At 43.1% G+C, this 20,000-nt stretch overlaps 1 protein-coding gene across 1 annotated transcript in view; it reads right to left on the minus strand.

Moving 5' to 3' along the window:
* Positions 1-6,144: 6,144 nt before the first annotated feature.
* The window catches only part of LOC120544909, a 50,378-nt gene continuing 36,522 nt past the window's right edge, over positions 6,145-20,000 (minus strand). The window contains exons 4-5 of the mRNA XM_039778784.1: positions 6,811-7,064; positions 6,145-6,477 (exon numbers count right to left, since the gene is read on the minus strand). Of these exons, the coding sequence (XP_039634718.1) occupies positions 6,145-6,477; positions 6,811-7,064 (587 nt within the window). The remainder of the gene's footprint in view (positions 6,478-6,810; positions 7,065-20,000) is intronic.

The following is a 20,000-nucleotide window of genomic DNA, read 5'->3' on the forward strand; positions in this document are numbered from 1 at the left end:
CTATGGCTGTATTGTTTGTAACAGGTGAAGACCACAGTCTACAAAAACATGAAAAAAAATGGTTGGTACGATCGTGGAGAGTGATAGGAAAAATGACATGCAGCAGAGTCTCGCACGGCTCCATTTTTAGCGGCGCGCGACAAACAGGAAACAGAAGCCTGAAAGAGCGCCTGACAACATGATGCGTTAGACCTCAGAGTGACTGTAGGTCTCTGGTAAAGTTACTGGTTAAGATGAGTTTGCGGCGTGTTTTCGCTGCTTTCTCTGACTTAAAAAAAATAGTTTTAAAAAAAGTTTTATGGTAAGAAAACAACAAAAGCACAAAAAAACGCTGAAAAAATCGACAAAGAACTTCAGGACAGGAGTGAGAAAAGTGTCTGTAAGTTTTAACTTTAAATGTTGACCCAGAAAACTAAAAGTTGCTAAAAGGTCTACGGAAGACAACACAAGGGTTAACCTTGTAGCGCCGCAACATCTCTTTTCTCCTCTCTTTTCTGTGAAATGTTGCAGGAAATGAAATGTTTGATGATCAAAATGTTTCTTTGGGGACGATCCCACCCCCCCGGGTTATAGTGTGACCCAACTACGTGGTTTAAAACGGGTGCATTACTAGAGGAATAAACGACAGATATCCTCGTGACGGGTTTGGAGGACTGAAACTGGTAATCTAAACAGTTGAACAGGATATTCTTTGCAAAAGAGAAGTTTGTGAACCTGTCCTTGTCCTCCTGTAAAGGACATGACAACAGCCTTTTATGTTTGTTGGCACGAAGGGAGGGCAGCTAACCAGGGCGATGGTTTTGGATACGTATCCGCCCCGTTGTCCCTGAACACGCTCTGCATCGCCTCATGAAACATCTCAACCTTACGCTGAAAACTACACAGTTACAAACACAAACGTCATAACTCTGATCATTACCTGACCTTCGTTAAACAGAAAGCTACGGGCATGGGTGAGCTGCAGCGTTTCATCGTGCGTGTCAAATGTGTGTGTGTGTAAATGTGTGTGTGTGTGTGTGTGTGTGTGTGTGTGTGTGTGTGTGTGTGTGTGTGAACAGAACTATCTTGTTTACCTGCCATGGATAGCCCTCTGAGATTTGAACTGTGCTGAACGAAAAATTTACACGCATACGCCGGAGTGTTGATTTCTGGACGGTGCACAAAGTGGCGTGTGTGTGTGTGTGTGTGTGTGTGTGTGTGTGTGTGTGTGTGTGTGTGTATGTGTAACGTGTTGGGGATGTGTTATATGTCGTGGTGTGTACGCCATGCATTCCGTGCACTCCCGGAAGCTGTCAGTCGTTGAGGTTGCACTGAGCCACTTTGGAGCTCAAACTCCTGTTGATGGAGTGCCTAACGCCAAGATCCACCTGCAGCCTGGAACAACAAACAACACACACAGAAATTATGGTTTTTTTTGACTAGCAGAATATAAGAATACAGAGACTGCAGGAGCTGCTCGATGGTGTAGCCCACAAGCTCCCAGGCAGGCTAACTCTAACCCTAAACATAACCATTGGCCTGGAAGGTGGGGGGCTTAGTTTAAACACCAAACACTGCAGGAGCTTAACAACATAGTTTGGTGTAAGGTGGAGACATAAACTCAGTCCCGAGCCTCTTTAAGTCAGTCTATTTTCTTTCTTCTGCCTGACGGTTTGAGATTAACCTAAATTTTAATAATTGGTGGTGAAGTTAGATCACCTGAACATTGTCAACAACCAATGGGAGGCCCTCCCATCCAACCCCAAACAGGCTAAGAAGCCAGAAGGTTGTACATGCTTGCTAAACTAAACTCTAAAGACATAAAGCCTTCGTAGACATAGTCCAGTAACAGTGTTAGTAAGGGTCTCCGCAGATCCGATACCCTCGATGTGCAGGCTTCCATCCATCTCTTCTCCTCCTCGCCCAGGACCTGGCTCAGCTCTGTCACTTTAGTTTGCAAAACAAACGCACCTCTGATGTTATAACCAACACACAAACCAACAAAGGCTTTAACGGATAAAGGAGCAACAACAGGCTGCGAATCGCTGAAGAGATCCAGCACCGCCCCTCACAACAGCAACACGCCGAGGAAACGCTAAAGCGCATCAATGGGCCTCATTCACCAATATCTTCCTAAGTATAGATATCCTGATATGTTCTTAAGCAAGCCCCTAAGAAAGCCTAGTCTGATCAACGATGTTCTTAAACAACGTGAGTTGTTCGCAGGTGTGGTCTCTATAATGATGAACCCCAAAGTCTTCTAAATGTAAAGCTGTCGTGTCACTTAGCAGAGAGGTAAACAGCCCCTAATTCCCGGCAAACATGGGCGGGCCGCAAACACAGAGGGACAATCTTCGGGGCAGTACCCTATCGACACTTTTAAACGGATAGGGACGGAATAATAGAGCACAGAAAAACAACAGAGGGAGAGAAGAAAGGGTTGAGTGTGAGAAGGCCAGGAGCAAAGACGGGAAGCCGGGAACGGGCCTAGGCAACAGTAAAGAGTAACTACAGTACACACAGATAAACCCAGTTGCATGTAACTAACCGCAGGTAATAGTTACCTGACAGCAGGTAATGCATGTTACCTAACCAGGTATACATGTTACCTAGACCAGCAGGTAATGCATGTTACCTAACCAGCAGGTAATATTACAACAATTTACTTACCCACCTACAACCACATGTTACCTTAGACCAGCAGGTAAAACATGTATAGTGTAGCCTAAATTTGAGGCAACCCTCAGTGATTTGACCGACTAACAAAACGCACACAATATATCAACTGGCTGGTTATCCTCCAGACAGGGTTTCTCTTTGGCATGCAAGCCTACCGTGACACGGCTGTCCAACAGAGTCTGATAACTTTATACACACACAAGGGAACATAAAGGGAGTGAGACAGGATTGGGGAGTCTTTCTCTGGATTTTGCAGGACAGGATTTTAGGAAAAGTTTGCAGATTTTCTGTGTGTGTCATAATTTGCAGACGTATGACCAGCATACCGATATACTACTTAACTACTATAATACTTCATACTTATATATAACTATACATATAACTATATATAACTCACCCTGACAGAGTTGAGACAGTCCAGCTCCAGTCGGCCTACAGTCTCTAATGGCAGCAGAGGACACAGACGATCTCGGCTGAAGGGACTCGTGATGCACACGGTCCCCAGAACGTCCCTAAACACACACACACAACACACACACACACACAGACAGACAGACACACAGACACACACACACACACACAGAGACAGAGACACACAGACATACACACAGAAACACACACACACACACATACACACACACACAAATTAAATCGATGACAGGTTTTGAAAATTAAGAAACAATACAGAATCATGATGTTGTATATGTTGTGTAGCCAGGTGTGTGTTGTGCAGTGTGTACCTGTTGTATATGTTGTGTAACAAGGTGTGTTTTGTTGCCAGTTGTGTGTCCTGCAGTGTGTACCTGTTGTATATGTTGTGCAGGTGTGTGTTGTACATTGTGTACCTGTTGTATATGTTGTGCAGCCAGTCCAGCAGTGAGTAGATGTCAGTAATCTCCAGCTGGTTGTCGGTGCCTATTCTGCGCTAGCACCCTCCCACTTCGCTCCAGTCGCCTAGCAAGCAACCTCGCCCAAACTTACCACCTGCAACGCCCTGGTGGTAGCTCTGCATTCCCTGGCAAAACGTCAAAGGTCAAAGGTTAAAGTAAGTCTTCAGGTGAGCATTTAGACCTTAAGTGTTAAAGGAAACTTATTATATATGCTTTTCTGTTTGTGTTGTGTATGTTTTCTGTCATATATTTAATGTTATACTAATAATACATTTTATTTATTTTATTGGCTCTTTTACACTGAAGGACAACTTATATATAATATATTCTGCTAATACTCGTTTAGAAGAAGTCTCCCGGCTAATCCTGCCTTGTACAAGCCGAAGTTGGAGAAACAGTTAGCTAGCTCATGTGATCCTTACCTAGCTACTGAGCATGTAGTCTTACCTAGCTACTGAGCATGTAGTCTTACCTAGCTACTGAGCATGTAGTCTTACCTAGCTACTGAGCATGTGCGACTCCCAACAAAGATGGAACAGCAGTGAGATGTCTCACTCTGTAGCTAAAACAGAGACCTCAACACAAAGGAGAAAGAGCTGCAGCAATGTGCAGTACAACAAATATATGGTGTTTTTTTATATGAGCACTTTAATACATTGTTCATATTACATAGCCATATTTAGTCAGCTCTTATAACTGGTAATACACTGCACACATATTATATTTAAGTGATATCACTCCAAACCACCTTCTTCGTAAACTAACTGTACACTACTGTCCTACACGCACTAGATTTCTTGTCCTGTTCATACTTTGGTATATGACATTGCACTTTTCTGCTCTTTTTGCACTTCTGGTTGGACGCAAACTGCATTTCGTTGTATTTGTACTTGTATTCTGCACAGTGACAATAAAGTTTAATCTAATCTAATCTTTGTGTTATCTACACTCTATACTTAAAACAGTTTGAAGTGTGCAAGTATAGGTGGTTTGAGACACCAGCGTCTTGATAGTGTGTAAAAGTAGCTGTGTTTCTCCTTCTTATCCGGTCTGCAGCCCCGCAAACTGGCGGGCTGGTTGGTTTTGTGTACAGTAAACCCAGCAACTTGCGCAGAGCTGACGCAAACTGTAAACAGGCAAGAGGTCGAAACTGCAGTAAAACCAGATTGAGACGCATATTCTGAATGGCGCTTGTATACATGTTCAAAGAATGCTTCTAAAACCCAAATAATACCAGAATATCACACAACGTCTTAATGGCGGTGCTAATTTCAAAACGTTACTGACATATAGACACTTCATAAACGGATAACCCCGTCATTGTAACCTAAATATGTCGGAGTTTATTTGCAAAGCTGATGTCAGTGAACTAGCATGTTGCTACTCCCCACAGTAGGCTGCTGGAAACACTATCAACAACACAGGACCAGTCTGACCAATCCACAGTCCCGACCATCAACACACAGGACCAGTTGACCAATCGCAGTCCTTGAAAACGACAGACCATCAACACACAGGACCAGTTGACCAATCACAGTCCTTGAAACACAGACCATCAAACACACAGGACCAGTAAAAAAAAAGTGACCAATCACAGTCCTTGAAACACCAACACCCCATCAACATACAGGACCAGTTACCAATCACAGTCCTTGTGGTCTGTGTCTACCGACGCAAGTTACAAATTCATCAACAACACACAGGACCAGTTTTGTCCCCGTTCATCCATTTCGTTTGCTATTTTTGCTAACGGATTACGGTTACGGTATGATCCTTCTAGTTCTGATTGATTTGAAGTATCCCCCAGACACTAATGAGGTCCAACCCCCTCCCTCCCTCCACAGACTTGCTCCATCACTGTTCTCCATGTTGTAGGCCTCGCAAGTTTTTAACGTGACCGTCTGTGTCTCGGGCTGACTTCCGCTAGAGCATAACTGTGACAAATGTCGACGTAGATTGACGTAAAAGTCGCATCAAATCCGCCTTGGTTGTTCACACTGCGGCCACAATGACAAAAAAATAAATAAATCAGACCTGGGTCTGATTCAGGACCACATACTGTGTGGAAAGCTACTGTTACGACCCCACCTCTGCAGTGCAGGGGTGGTTCCTCCTGCAGGCAGAGGAGGGTCGTTAGTAGATTGGAGCCACCTGGGCTCAGGGTATTTAAGTTGTCTTGCCAGAGGACACTTCGGCATGGAACTGCAGGGATCGAACCACCAACCCTCCGATTGGCAGGCGACCTCTCTAACACTGAGCCACAGCTGGCCAAATAATGGAGGTAAAACACAGGACTTACACCCAGGAGAGCGGGGATCGAGTCCCGCGTGTGACTTTGTGTCCCGCAATTGATATTTTTTAGTTTATTCTTGTTTTCCTGAACGCAACCCGTGTGTCACATAGCCTCGCGATAACACGCCACGTGGCTTTAGAAAGAACGAAATGTTACGTTGAAAGTTATATTTTAACGTTATAAGTTATATTTTTTACGTCTTATGGTGAAAAACATGCCACTTCCGGCTGCCACATGCCACTTAAAAATCTAACTCCTACTGCAATTTTGGGTCCCATTACTGCCTAAACTGCTGTGTATTTACTAGGTCTCCAGTAAGAGGAGATCCTTCCAGGTGTTTCCGTGTGTCCCGTCACTGCGTCTCACCTGGAAGGGCTGGAAGTCTTCGGGGTAGATGGACACCACGCTCCTCCTCTTGGCGGCGCCCCAGGTCGTCCACCACGCTGGGGCCGGAGACGGTCCAGGTATCGGTCCAGCTCTCCAGCGGTGAATCCCGGCCTTCTGAGGGAGAGAGCCGCCGGCGGCTCCTCCACCGCCTCCCCTCCACCTCTGCTTCAGACGCGAGGCCTCGGCCCCGGGGGCCGCAGCCGCACTCTGGGCCCAGTCTTTATCTACCTGCTCCTCCTGCTGCAGGACCTGCACACACACACACACACACACACACACACACACACACACACACACACACACACACACACACACACACACACACACCGTTACAATTACTACTATTCACTGTCCACTAATTATATACATGGAGTCTGGTGGGTTTGGGTTTCATGATGCGTGCCCGTGGTGTGTGTGTGTGTGTGTGTGTGTGTGTGTGTGTGTGTGAAAGGATCCCTACAGAGATAGACCTTTTAGTTAAAGAGTAAGATCCTTTTAGTTTAACATGAAACAGCCCCGAAATCACCATCACCAAACTCCACCAGACTCCATGTAAATAATCAGGACTTTTACGTTACGTACCTGCACCACGAGTCCGAGGTTGGGTCCAGCCGTTGGCGAGCGTAGCGACTCCCTGACGACGGCCCACAGCTCCTTCTGCAGCTCCTCGTAGAGCAGCTCCACGTCCTTCGCCTTCCGGCGCCCGCCGTCCTTCACGCCCGGGCTAGCGGCGTCCTCGGGCTCGGACGACTCGCTGCACTCCTGCTCCAGCTCCAGGATGTGGCTGTCGGCCAATAGGAGGTCTCGCTTCTTCACCAGCTGCAGGATCTCCAGGACTGGAGGGAGACGGGGGAAGACAGTCTGTATATATTTGTCTCCGTATTGTTTATTTCATATTTAATGTTTGTTTCTCTGTTAATGTTTCACAGAAGCAAATTCCACAGAAGTTCAAGTTATTGTGGCACTAAATCCTTTTCTGGTTTCCGGTTTTAATCACTTTTTCTGACCTTTGTGTTGCTTTTAGTTAACGTTTTTGTCGTTTTGTTGTTTATTTTTTTTTGCGTTTTGTTGTTTATTTTTTTTTGCGTTTTGTTGCTTTTCTTTGCGGCTATGTCTCGTTTCTTCAGCAGCTGCAGGACGTCCCGGACTGGAAGGGACAAACACACGTTTTAGTCGCTTCGTTCGACATGTTTTCAACCTTTTTATTGCCTTTTCGAGTCTTTTTTAAAAACGTTTTGTCTCTTTTTATGTCTGTGTGTGTGTGTGTCTGTGTGTCTGTCTGTGTGTGTTTGTGTCTGTGTCTGTCTGTGTGTGTGTGTGTGTGTTTGTGTGCACTGTGTGTGCGCTGTGTGTGTGTGTGCGCTGTGTGTGTGTGTGCGCTGTGTGTACTGTGTGTGTGTGTGTGTGTGTGTGTGTGTGTTTAAAAGACCTTAAAGTTCAGAGACTCCACAATGAATCTCTTTATTCCGACTGATTAGCATTAACAGCTGTTCATCGGGTCCCAGAGGGAAACATCGGCGCTCTGGACGCGGGTGCGTTTGATTCGAACATCAAAGCGGCCTTCGGGGAGACCATTAGAGACACGGAGGTTCCCACAGAATCACTGATCAGTTCCTCCTCCACTCCTGGGAGGCTTCAGCTCATTTATATTCAGGGAAACGTCTGTAATAAATAAATAAAACATATATAAACACAGCCGCCCCTGCAGCTTTGGACCAATTCTGTTTGTTAAAGCAGGAAGAGATTATTTAGCGGACCTCGTTACCAGGGTTGTAGTCAAGACCACCTACACCGAGACCAAGTCACCCCCAAGACAAGAGGGTATCGAGACCGGTGACAAGACCGAGACTGAGGGGTTGAGACCGAGACAAGACCAAGACCAGACCAGTGCCAGACACATTTCAAATAAAAAATTAGTCAAGTTATTATGTATTTGAAGAAGGAAGTTGTCCATCCAATTACAGTAATACACAGACAATTTAGTCATATCCCTGCAGTTGTGGTCTCCCACGGTCTTGAAATAAAATACAGAGTCCACTTTACGTCCTACTAAGCCCTGCTACGCCCTACTAAGCCCTGCTACACCGTGCTACGCCCTACTAAGCCCTGCTACACCCTACTAAGCCCTGCTACGCCTCTACTAAGCCCTGCTACACACTACTAAGCACGCCTACTAAGCCCCCGCTACACTGCTAACGCCCCTACTAAGCCCTGCTACACCCTACTAAGCCCTGCTACCCCTACTAAGCCCTGCTACACCGCGTACACCCTACTACGCTGCTACACCCTGCTACACCCTACTAAGCTGCTACACCTGCTACACCCTACTAAGCCCTGCTACACCCTACTAAGCCCTGCTATGCCCCGCTACATCCCACATTGACCTGTTGCGGCCTCTGAACGTGCTAACTATTATTTCTAGTCATAGTTCTGCTATCTTTATTGTTACTATTAACTGCCACGGTTCATCATTCCAACTTCTATAATTATGAATCATATTTCTCTATAACTGTATACATGTATATCTGTATATCTGTATACATGTATATCTGTATACATGTATATCTGTATATCTGTATACATGTATATCTGTATATATGTATATCTGTATACATGTATATCTTTATATCTGTATATCTGTATACATGTATATATGTATATCTGTATACATGTATATCTGTATACATGTATATATGTATACATGTATATATGTATACATGTATATATGTATATCTGTATACATGTATATCTGTATATCTGTATACATGTATATCTGTATATCTGTATATCTGTATATCTGTATACATGTATATCTGTATACATGTATATCTGTATACATGTATATCTGTATATCTGTATACATGTATATCTGTATACATGTATATCTGTATATATGTATATCTGTATATCTGTATATCTGTATATCTGTATATCTGTATATCTGTATACATGTATATCTGTATATCTGTATATATGTATATCTGTATATCTGTATACATGTATATCTGTATATCTGTATACATGTATATCTGTATATCTGTATATCTGTATACATGTATATCTGTATATCTGTATATCTGTATACATGTATATCTGTATACATGTATATCTGTATACATGTATATCTGTATATATGTATATATGTATATCTGTATACATGTATATCTGTATATATGTATATCTGTATACATGTATATATGTATATCTGTATATATGTATATATGTATATCTGTATATATGTATACATGTATATATGTATATCTGTATATATGTATACATGTATATATGTATATCTGTATATATGTATATCTGTATATATGTATATATGTATATATGTATATATGTATATCTGTATATATGTATACATGTATATATGTATATCTGTATATCTGTATATCTGTATATATGTATATCTGTATATATGTATATATGTATATCTGTATATATGTATATATGTATATCTGTATACATGTATATATGTATATCTGTATACATGTATATCTGTATATCTGTATATATGTATATCTGTATCTCTTTATATATGTATATCTGTATATTTGTATATCTGTATTTATTTATATCTGTATATCTGTATATATGTATATCTGTATCAGTGTCTCTGTGTCTAAACTACAGCGATAGATGCCGCCCACCAAGAGTCCGGGTCTGACCAACGTTTCTGCCTAAAAGGAAGTTCTTCCTCTCCTCGCCACTGTTGACCCAAATGCTTGCTCGTGGGAAACTGTTGTAAGTTATAGAGTGTGGTCTAGACCTACTCTATCTGTAAAGTATCTGTCTCGAGTACAACAACACTGCTCGCTACAAACATTCACGGTAAACACCCTGAACCCTTCTCTCAATATGAAACGGCTTCATTTGTCAAAACTAAACTTGATCGTGTAAATTAACATTGTGGTTTATTCCCACGGTCTCGATGAAGCTCAGGGCGTGGATGTGAACCTGTCAGCGTCTGCAGGGAGGATCCCCTCTGACTCACACTCAGCGCTGTGATGTCAGCGCATGATGTCACAGGCTGTCATGACATCATGCAGACTGCGAGCTGGAGAGCCACGGTGAACTGACAGCAGCCTACACCGCCTTGCCAGCGACAACCTTAAAGCGTAACTCTCGCCAAAATGCATCCTAGGGTCTTTTTGTGAATGTACGCGAGTCAAACTTTAGTTTAAAAGCATATTTAGGATTACTTTAGGATTATTATTCACAGTATTCTCGTTTTTGGGTCAAATGGCCTTTTGAATGGGAGATCTAGGGGCAATATGAGGTGTATTGTCATCCTATTTTATCTGATCATTCTATAACTTGTATTTAGGGCATATCTGAACTATCTATATGTAGCTAGAAGTGATGAACTTTAGCCTACTTTCAGAGGACATGCTAGTCTCAAAATAGCTATTTTCGAAATACTAAGAAGGCTCGACACAACATGAAACTTTGCTTCAAGTATCACCAGGACCTCTACACCTTAACACAAGCATTGATAACATTGTTTGTGTACCCAGATTTACTAAAAAGAAAGTTTCTGAGCAACTCACCGCAGCCGCGGCCATATTTTCAGTCAAAACAGGCCATTTGACCCAAAAACGAGAATACGGCGAATCTTAAAAGTGGCGATTCGGTCCTAAAATATGCTTTTAAACTAAAGTTTGACTCACGTACATTCACAAAAAGACCCTAGGATGCATTTTGGTGAGAGTTACGCTTTAAGGTTTGATCTGCAGGAGAATGAATACCTGAAAGCAACGCAGAAGGTCTGACTGCACGATGTCCGTTATGTTATTATATGTTACCTTGTTACCCGTGTTTTCATTTCTATTAATAAACACAGTTACTGCAAACACAGATTACTTAATGTGTGCATAAACATCACCAGAAGGCAGGAAGAAGGTCTGTCGCTCTAACGCTAAACACCCATTTCATTAGACTCATAACACAGAGAGGACTGGGCAGAGACAAGTCACACGAGAGAGAGAAGTGTGTGTGTGTGTGTGTGTGTTTCTGAGTGTGTGTGTTTCTGTGTGTGTGTGTTTCTGTGTGTGTGTGTGTTTCTGTGTGTGTGTGTTTCTGTATGCGTTTCTCTGTGTGTGTGTGTTTCTGTGTGTGTGTTTCTGTGTGTGTGTGTGTGAGTTTCTGAGTGCGTCTGTGTGTTTCTGTGTGTGTGTGTGTGTTTCTGTGTGTGTGTTTCTGTGTGTGTGTGTGTTTCTGTATGCGTTTCTGTGTGTGTGTGTGTGTTTCTGAGTGCGTCTGTGTGTTTCTGTGTGTGTGTTTCTGTGTGTGTATGTGTTTCTGAGTGTGTGTGTGTGTTTCTGCGTGCTGCGTGTGTGTTTGTGTGTTTCTGTGTGTGTGTGTGTTTTTTTGTGTGTCTGTGTGTGTGTGTGTTTCTTGTGTGTTTTTTGTGTGTGTGTGTGTGTGTGTGTGTGTGTGTGTGTGTGTGTGTGTGTGTGTGTTTCTGAGTGCGTCTGTGTGTTTCTGTGTGTGTGTGTGTTTCTGTGTGTGTATGTGTTTCTGAGTGTGTGTGTGTGTGTGTGTGTTTCTGTGTGCGCGTGTGTTTCTGTGTGTGTGTGTGTGTGTGTGTGTGTTTCTGAGTGTGTGTGTGTGTTTCTGTGTATGTGTTTCTGAGTGTTGTGTTTTTGTGTGTGTGTGTTTCTTTGTGTGTGTGTGTGTGTGTGTGTTTCTTTGTGCGTGTGTGTGTGTTTCGGTATGCGTGCGTGTGTTTTTGTGTGCATGCGTGTGTGTGTGTGTGTTTCTGTGTGCAACATCATAAAAAAAAGAAATAACGACAGAAGTAAACGCACATTGAATGAGTTTAAAAGGTTAAAACATTGATTTCTCTTTTCCCAGTTTCTGTGTTTCGTTTCTGTGTCGTATGAAACCAGTGACAGCAGCAGAATAACTGAACGAACTTCTCTTTCTCTGACCCACTGAACACAAATATAAATAAATATATCTGCTGAGTCATCTCAACTGACACAGTTTACTCTCAGTCACTTCTCTGGTTATTGGAACTATTAGGACCAGTTGGTAGTCGACTTTACCCCAGGAGAGGTCACTGTGATTCGGGTACAGAGCACCGTGAAGTGTGTGTGTGTGTGTGTGTCTGTGTGTGTGTCTGTGTGTGTCTGTGTGAAGTGACCTTGGTCCTTTCAGAGAGTTAGGGTTTTTCCGACTAAAAGTGAACGTTTAGACACCAAAATGAATAGTTAAGATTAGAAACTTGTGTTTCTGATTTGGATTTGGGACCAACTCGTAAGGTTGGGGGGGGGGGGAGACTTTGCCCCATGAGACCGGGGCTCACGTCCCGTTCTTGTTCCACATTAAACATACCTGTTTCCTGGGTGAAAGTCTTGTGTTTTCTCCTTAACTTCTGCAGGACATGAACACATGTTTCCTGGGTGAAAGTCTTGTGTTTTCTCCTTAACGTCTTCAGGACATAAACACCTGTTTCCTGGGTGAAAGTCTTTTGTTTTCTCCTTAACTTCTTCCAGGACATGAACACCTGTTTCCTGGGTGAAAGTCTTGTGTTTTCTCCTTAACTTCTTCAGGACATGAACACCTGTTTCCTGGGTGAAAGTCTTGTGTTTCCTCCTTAACTTCTGCAGGACATGAACACCTGTTTCCTGGGTGAAAGTCTTGTGTTTCCTCCTTAACTTCTGCAGGACATGAACACCTGTTTCCTGGGTGAAAGTCTTGTGTTTTCCCCTTAACTTCTTCCAGGACATGAACACCTGTTTCCTGGGTGAAAGTCTTGTGTTTTCTCCTTAACTTCTTCCAGGACATGAACACCTGTTTCCTGGGTGAAAGTCTTATGTTTTCTCCTTAACTTCTTCCAGGACATGAACACCTGTTTCCTGGGTGAAAGTATTGTGTTTTCTCCTTAACTTCTTCAGGACATGAACACCTGTTTCCTGGGTGAAAGTCTTATGTTTTCTCCTTAACTTCTTCCAGGACATGAACACATGTTTCCTGGGTGAAAGTCTTGTGTTTTCTCCTTAACTTCTTCCAGACATGAAAACCTGTTTCCTGGGTGAAAGTCTTGTGTTTTCCCCTTAACTTCTTCCTGGACATGAACACCTGTTTCCTGGGTGAAAGTATTGTGTTTTCTCCTTAACTTCTTCCAGGACATGAACACCTGTTTCCTGGGTGAAAGTCTTATGTTTTCTCCTTAACTTCTTCCAGGACATGAACACATGTTTCCTGGGTGAAAGTCTTGTGTTTTCTCCTTAACTTCTTCCAGACATGAAAACCAGTTTCCTGGGTGAAAGTCTTGTGTTTTCCCCTTAACTTCTTCCAGGACATGAACACCTGTTTCCTGGGTGAAAGTCTTGTGTTTTCCCCTTAACTTCTTCCAGGACATGAACACCTGTTTCCTGGGTGAAAGTCTTGTGTTTTCTCCTTAACTTCTTCCAGGACATGAACACCTGTTTCCTGGGTGAAAGTCTTTTGTTTTCTCCTTAACTTCTTCCAGGACATGAACACCTGTTTCCTGGGTGAAAGTCTTGTGTTTTCTCCTTAACATCTTCCAGGACATGAACACCTGTTTCCTGGGTGAAAGTCTTTTGTTTTCTCCTTAACTTCTTCCAGGACATGAACATCTGTTTCCTGGGTGAAAGTATTGTGTTTTCTCCTTAACTTCTTCCAGGACATGAACACCTGTTTCCTGGGTGAAAGTCTTGTGTTTTCTCCTTAACTTCTTCCAGGACATGAACACCTGTTTCCTGGGTGAAAGTCTTGTGTTTTCTCCTTAACTTCTTCCAGGACATGAACACCTGTTTCCTGGGTGAAAGTCTTGTGTTTTCTCCTTAACTTCTTCCAGGACATGAACACCTGTTTCCTGGGTGAAAGTATTGTGTTTTCTCCTTAACCCTTCTCAGGACATGAACACCTGTTTCCTGGGTGAAAGTCTTGTGTTTTCTCCTTAACTTCTTCCAGGACATGAACACCTGTTTCCTGGGTGAAAGTTTCTTTTTCTCCTTAACTTCTTCCAGGACATGAACACCTGTTTCCTGGGTGAAAGTCTTGTGTTTTCTCCTTAACTTCTTCCAGGACATGAACACCTGTTTCCTGGGTGAAAGTCTTGCGTTTCCTCCTTAAGTTCTTCCAGGACATGAACACCTGTTTCCTGGGTGAAAGTCTTGTGTTTCCTCCTTAAGTTCTTCCAGGACATGAACACCTGTTTCCTGGGTGAAAGTCTTTTGTTTTCTCCTTAACTTCTTCCAGGACATGAACACCTTTTTCCTGGGTGAAAGTCTTTTGTTTTCTCCTTAACTTCTTGCAGGACATGAACACCTGTTTCCTGGGTGAAAGTCTTTTGTTTTCTCCTTAACTTCTGCAGGACATGAACACCTGTTTCCTGGGTGAAAGTATTGTGTTTTCTCCTTAACTTCTTCCAGGACATGAACACCTGTTTCCTGGGTGAAAGTATTGTGTTTTCTCCTTAACTTCTTCAGGACATGAACACCTGTTTCCTGGGTGAAAGTCTTTTGTTTTCTCCTTTAACTTCTGCAGGACATGAACACCTGTTTCCTGGGTGAAAGTCTTGTGTTTTCTCCTTAACTTCTTCCAGGACATGAACACCTGTTTCCTGGGTGAAAGTCTTGTGTTTTCTCCTTAACTTCTTCCAGGACATGAACACCTGTTTCCTGGGTGAAAGTCTTGCGTTTCCTCCTTAAGTTCTTCCAGGACATGAACACCTGTTTCCTGGGTGAAAGTCTTGTGTTTCCTCCTTAACTTCTTCCAGGACATGAACACCTGTTTCCTGGGTGAAAGTCTTTTGTTTTCTCCTTAACTTCTTCCAGGACATGAACACCTGTTTCCTGGGTGAAAGTATTGTGTTTTCTCCTTAACTTCTGCAGGACATGAACACCTGTTTCCTGGGTGAAAGTATTGTGTTTTCTCCTTAACTTCTTCCAGGACATGAACACCTGTTTCCTGGGTGAAAGTATTGTGTTTTCTCCTTAACTTCTTCAGGACATGAACACCTGTTTCCTGGGTGAAAGTCTTGTGTTTTCTCCTTTTTAATTGGAGAATCGATTATTCTAACCCGGCCCTGAAGGCATCACAACATGTTGACGGCGAAGCCCAAAAGTCAGAACAACACGACTGTAATAAAATAAGGTTTCCACGGAGTCAAAGCAGAAACAGACGCAGGATAACCAGAGAGGAAATATGACTCAGTTATTCATCACACACACACACACACACACACACACACACACACACACACACACACACACACACACAGAGAGGAAGATCGTCTCTATAACAGAACAATGTGAGGGGAACATCTCTTATGGGACTCGTGTCAGCGGCCTTCGGCATTACTGACGAAAAGGCGTCACTTTCTGGGCTGTGTGTGTGTGTGTGTGTGTGTGCATAACCTGTGTGTGTGTGTGTGTGTGTGTGTGTGTGTGTGTGTGTGTGTGCATAAAAGGCCTGTGTGTGTGTGTGTGTGTATAACCTGTGTGTGTGTGTGTGTGTGTGTGTCTGTGTGCATGTGCGTCTGTGTGCGTATTACCTGTGTGTGTGTGTGTGTCTGTGTGTGTGTCTGTGTGAGTGTGTGTGTGTGTCTGTTTGCATGTGCGTGTGTGTCTGTGTGCGTATTACCTGTGTGTGTGTGTGTGTGTGTGTGTGTGTGTCTGTGTGTGTATCCCCTGTGGGTGTGTGTGTGTGTTACCTGTCTGTGTGCGTATTACCTGGTGTGTGTGTGTGTGTGTCTGTGTGAGTGTGTGTGAGTGATTTACCTGTGTGTGTGTGTGTGTGTGTGTCTGTGTGTGTGTGTGTATCCCCTGTGGGTGTGTGTGTATCCCCTGTGGGTGTGTGTGTGTTACCTGTCTGTGTGTGTATTACCTGTGTGTGTGTGTGTGTGTGTGTGTGTCTGTGTGCGTATTATCTGTGTGAGTGTGTGTGTGTGTATTCCCTGTGTGTGTGTGTTACTTGTGTGTGTGTGTGTCTGTGTGCGTATTATCTGTGTGAGTGTGTGTGTGTGTATTCCCTGTGTGTGTGTGTTACTTGTGTGTGTGTGTGTGTCTGTGTGCGTAATACCTGTGTGAGTCATATTTCCTCTCTGGTTATCCTGTTCAGACCAGAAAAAAAGCAATCTGGTAATTCTCCGCAGCGTCGTGCGGAGTCACTGAAACAGCCCTTCTGTTTGACATCCTGTGTCAAATTTTTCCTCGCGTCGCCATTAACGCCTCAATTTCAAGGTCACCTTTTTATCACACTCCATATACATTCATATATATATATATTTCTGTGTATAACATACACACATACATACACACACACACACACACACACACACACACACACACACACACACACATACATACATACATACATACATACATACATACATATGTATATGTATGTATATATATACATATATATATATGTGTATGTATGTATGTATGTATGTATGTATGTATGTGTATATATATATACATATACCTATGTATGTATATCGTATGTGTGTATATATATATATATATGTATGTGTATATAAACATACACATACATATGTATGTATACATACATATGTATATGTATGTATACATACATATGTGTATATATGTATACATACATATGTGTATATATGTATACATACATATGTGTATATATATATATATATATATATATATATATATATATATATTTATTATGTCAATTATTTTAAACAAGAATAAGGAGTTGGTACATTCTTTTTTATTTGAAGCACATTATACTGTACTCAAAGTCTTATAGCGGGTCCCCCTTGCTGTCTAACGCCCCTCAGATGGCCAACACCTGTCATTTGGCCTTCTTCCCGTTTGGCCTCGGCTAAACCAGCTCGCCACACTCCCTAGCACCAAAATCCTCCAAGCTGGGCCCCTCCACACTGATTCTTATCAGATCTTCCACTAGTCCAGGACTAAAAATCATATCTCTGTATGGCGATACACAATATATATATATATCTCTAATTTATATTTTTTACAAAGTGGGCTACATGTTCAGTTTTAAGTCAAAGCCACTTTTCACAAGCTCTTTTATTAAAACAGATGTGATTGAAATAAAATGCAAAGACAGGGTTTCCTTCCCAATTTGAAAATATAGAGCTGCAACACATGAACATTATCTGAAATAAATAGCCTGGGATATATTTAAAAAATATATAATATATCTCTGAGAAAGCTCCTTCACTTTGTTTTCAATAACACCAGATAGCCCAGTAGCTCATATAGGGAGAGAGGGGGAGTAGATGGACTGAAGCTACTCACAGAGTGACGGCTGACTCATTATGAACGGGTCCAGCAAGGGTCGGATGCGGGTCAGCGGCGTTACACCGTCTTGTGTAGGCGATGAAATGTCTGTATCTTCACTGCGCTGCATTTTTATGAACTATGATAATTTGGCCATGGGTCACATCTCTCGCCCAGGTCCAGCAGGCTCCGTCTCACACGCTATTACTCAACCAACTGAAGTTACCGTAGTTCCATTCAATAACTTCTTCTGTGTTTTTCGCCGTGGCGGCCGCACTAACAGAGAGTTAGGCTACCAGCGGAAACACTGGTACCAATACAGGCTTCCTCTCATACTTAACCATATACAGCTCGGTTAATAACAATTAAAACTGGTGACAAATGTGGACCGGCGACGCTGTGTCTCTCATGTTGCAGGCATACCTGTCAAGTTTTGGATTTGAAAATAAGGGACATTTTTCCGGTGCCCACCTCGAGCAGTCCCACCCCCCCAACCAAGCTCCAGTATCCCTTACATTTTAAGACAGGTGTACAAGAAAGCTAAAATCACCACTTGATGCAGAATGCTGAAAACATTTACAATTCATAACATTGCTTGTCTTTACATTTTATTTTCATTCCACACCTTCTTTTCATTTCATATTGCTTTTCTTTTACAGTTTTTCTTTTCATTTCACATAAATTTTCTTTACTCTTTTAGTGAGTTATTGTACAAATTTGTTGCAAACTTTGCATTATTTAAGATTGTTTTGGAAGGGGTGTATTAGTGGGCGGGGCCAGAGTGGTTTACAGAGTGGTTTACATGAGAGTAGAGCGCAAACAGTTCTGTTGTCTAACGTCATCCTATTCTCTGTAACAATCTTTCGTACCATGCTAAACACCCTTTCTCAACTTGCATTGCTATGGGGAATACATAGTAAAGCCTTCATAAGTTTTGGCAGCGCACCGTCTCTGTCGGGCGCGTCCATCATCCGTTTCTCATCATATCTGACCTCATACAAAACTGGCGACAACTGCCACCTACAGTGCCTGTAGTAGGCTACTGCAGGTGGCAGTTATCGCGAGGCTGGTTACAGAGCTCAGATTGGGAATGTTTTTTTTTTTTTACTCCGCTCGGGCCCGGGGTATTATTACTTTTTAATAACGCAGGTTAAAATACGGGAGATTTACGGGAAAATACTAATACGGGAGGACGGCGGGAAAGAAGGGTGAAATACGGGACTTTCCCGGCCAAAACGTGATACTGGACAGGTATGGTTGCAGGTGAGCCGGCCGGTGTGTGAGTGAATGGGGCGCGCGGATCCAAACACAGGCACGGCTTTCCAGAAGGAATGGGTCATGTAACGCAACATTAAACATATCGATAGAAACGACATCGCTCCGTTAGTGGAGAGGCAGCGGATGCGAGGACGTTAGGTGCACCGGTGCGACCTAGGAAAAATCTTAGTCGCACCCTTTACAAATTTTGGTCGCACTTTAGAGCCCTGCTGATCCAGCACGCGCTGATCGCGGCACATAATCGGCCACCGTGACGCGAGACGGGGAGTTTCTCCAAAAGTGGACTCAGTCTAAACTTTTTCTTGCTGCAGTTTCTTTTCTGCTCCCCCCTGAAACCTCCTGATTTCCCAGTCAGCACCTTTAAAACCAGACCTCACACCCTTTAAGCCAGACGACACTGGAGCTAGTAAATGATAACACACACACACACACACACACACACACACACACACACACACACACACACGTATATATGACTTGTACAAACTGTACCACCTATATGAACATGCCGTGCCCTCCACACTGAAACACAGCTTGTATTGTTCGGACTCGAGGAAATCTGTTCCAGCTGGACGGACGGGCCCCGCCCCTTCCCCACCTCCCCCACCTCTTCCCCCCTCCCACCTCTCCCCTCCACCCTCCCTGACCATCTTAAAACACATACTGGTCCCATGCCTCTTCAGCTGTAACAACAGTCACCACTACCACTGTTTAAAAGAAGGATTGAGTGACCTTCCTCTCTGATGATGATGATGATGATGATGATGATGATGATGATGACTGTGGAGCGTGGTGATTGTCTATATACTGATGACACGCTCCTCTTCGTCTCTTTCACTGACACCTGTAACGTGTCTGGTGGCCATTGTGGCGGTGACATAATGAACGCTCGCCGTTTTAAACACCTCGTTAACGGTGTCAAACGCTCCCAGTTTGTGTCCATGCTGGAACGTTTGTGTGTGTGTGTCTGTGTCTCTGTGTGTGTGTATATATCTGTGTGTGTATATATCTGTGTGTGTATATATCTGTGTGTGTGTGTATCTGTGTGTGTGTGTGGTGTGTGTGTGTGTGTCTGTGTCTCTGTGTGTGTGTATATATCTGTGTGTGTATATATCTGTGTGTGTATATATCTGTGTGTGTGTGTATCTGTGTGTGTGTGTGGTGTGTGTGTGTGTGTGTGTGTGTGTGTGTTGGTTGTGTATCTGTGTGTGTGGTGTGTGTGTGTGTGTCTCTGTGTGT

Source organism: Perca fluviatilis, chromosome 2, assembly GCF_010015445.1.
Source record: "Perca fluviatilis chromosome 2, GENO_Pfluv_1.0, whole genome shotgun sequence".
Taxonomy (NCBI): domain Eukaryota; kingdom Metazoa; phylum Chordata; class Actinopteri; order Perciformes; family Percidae; genus Perca; species Perca fluviatilis.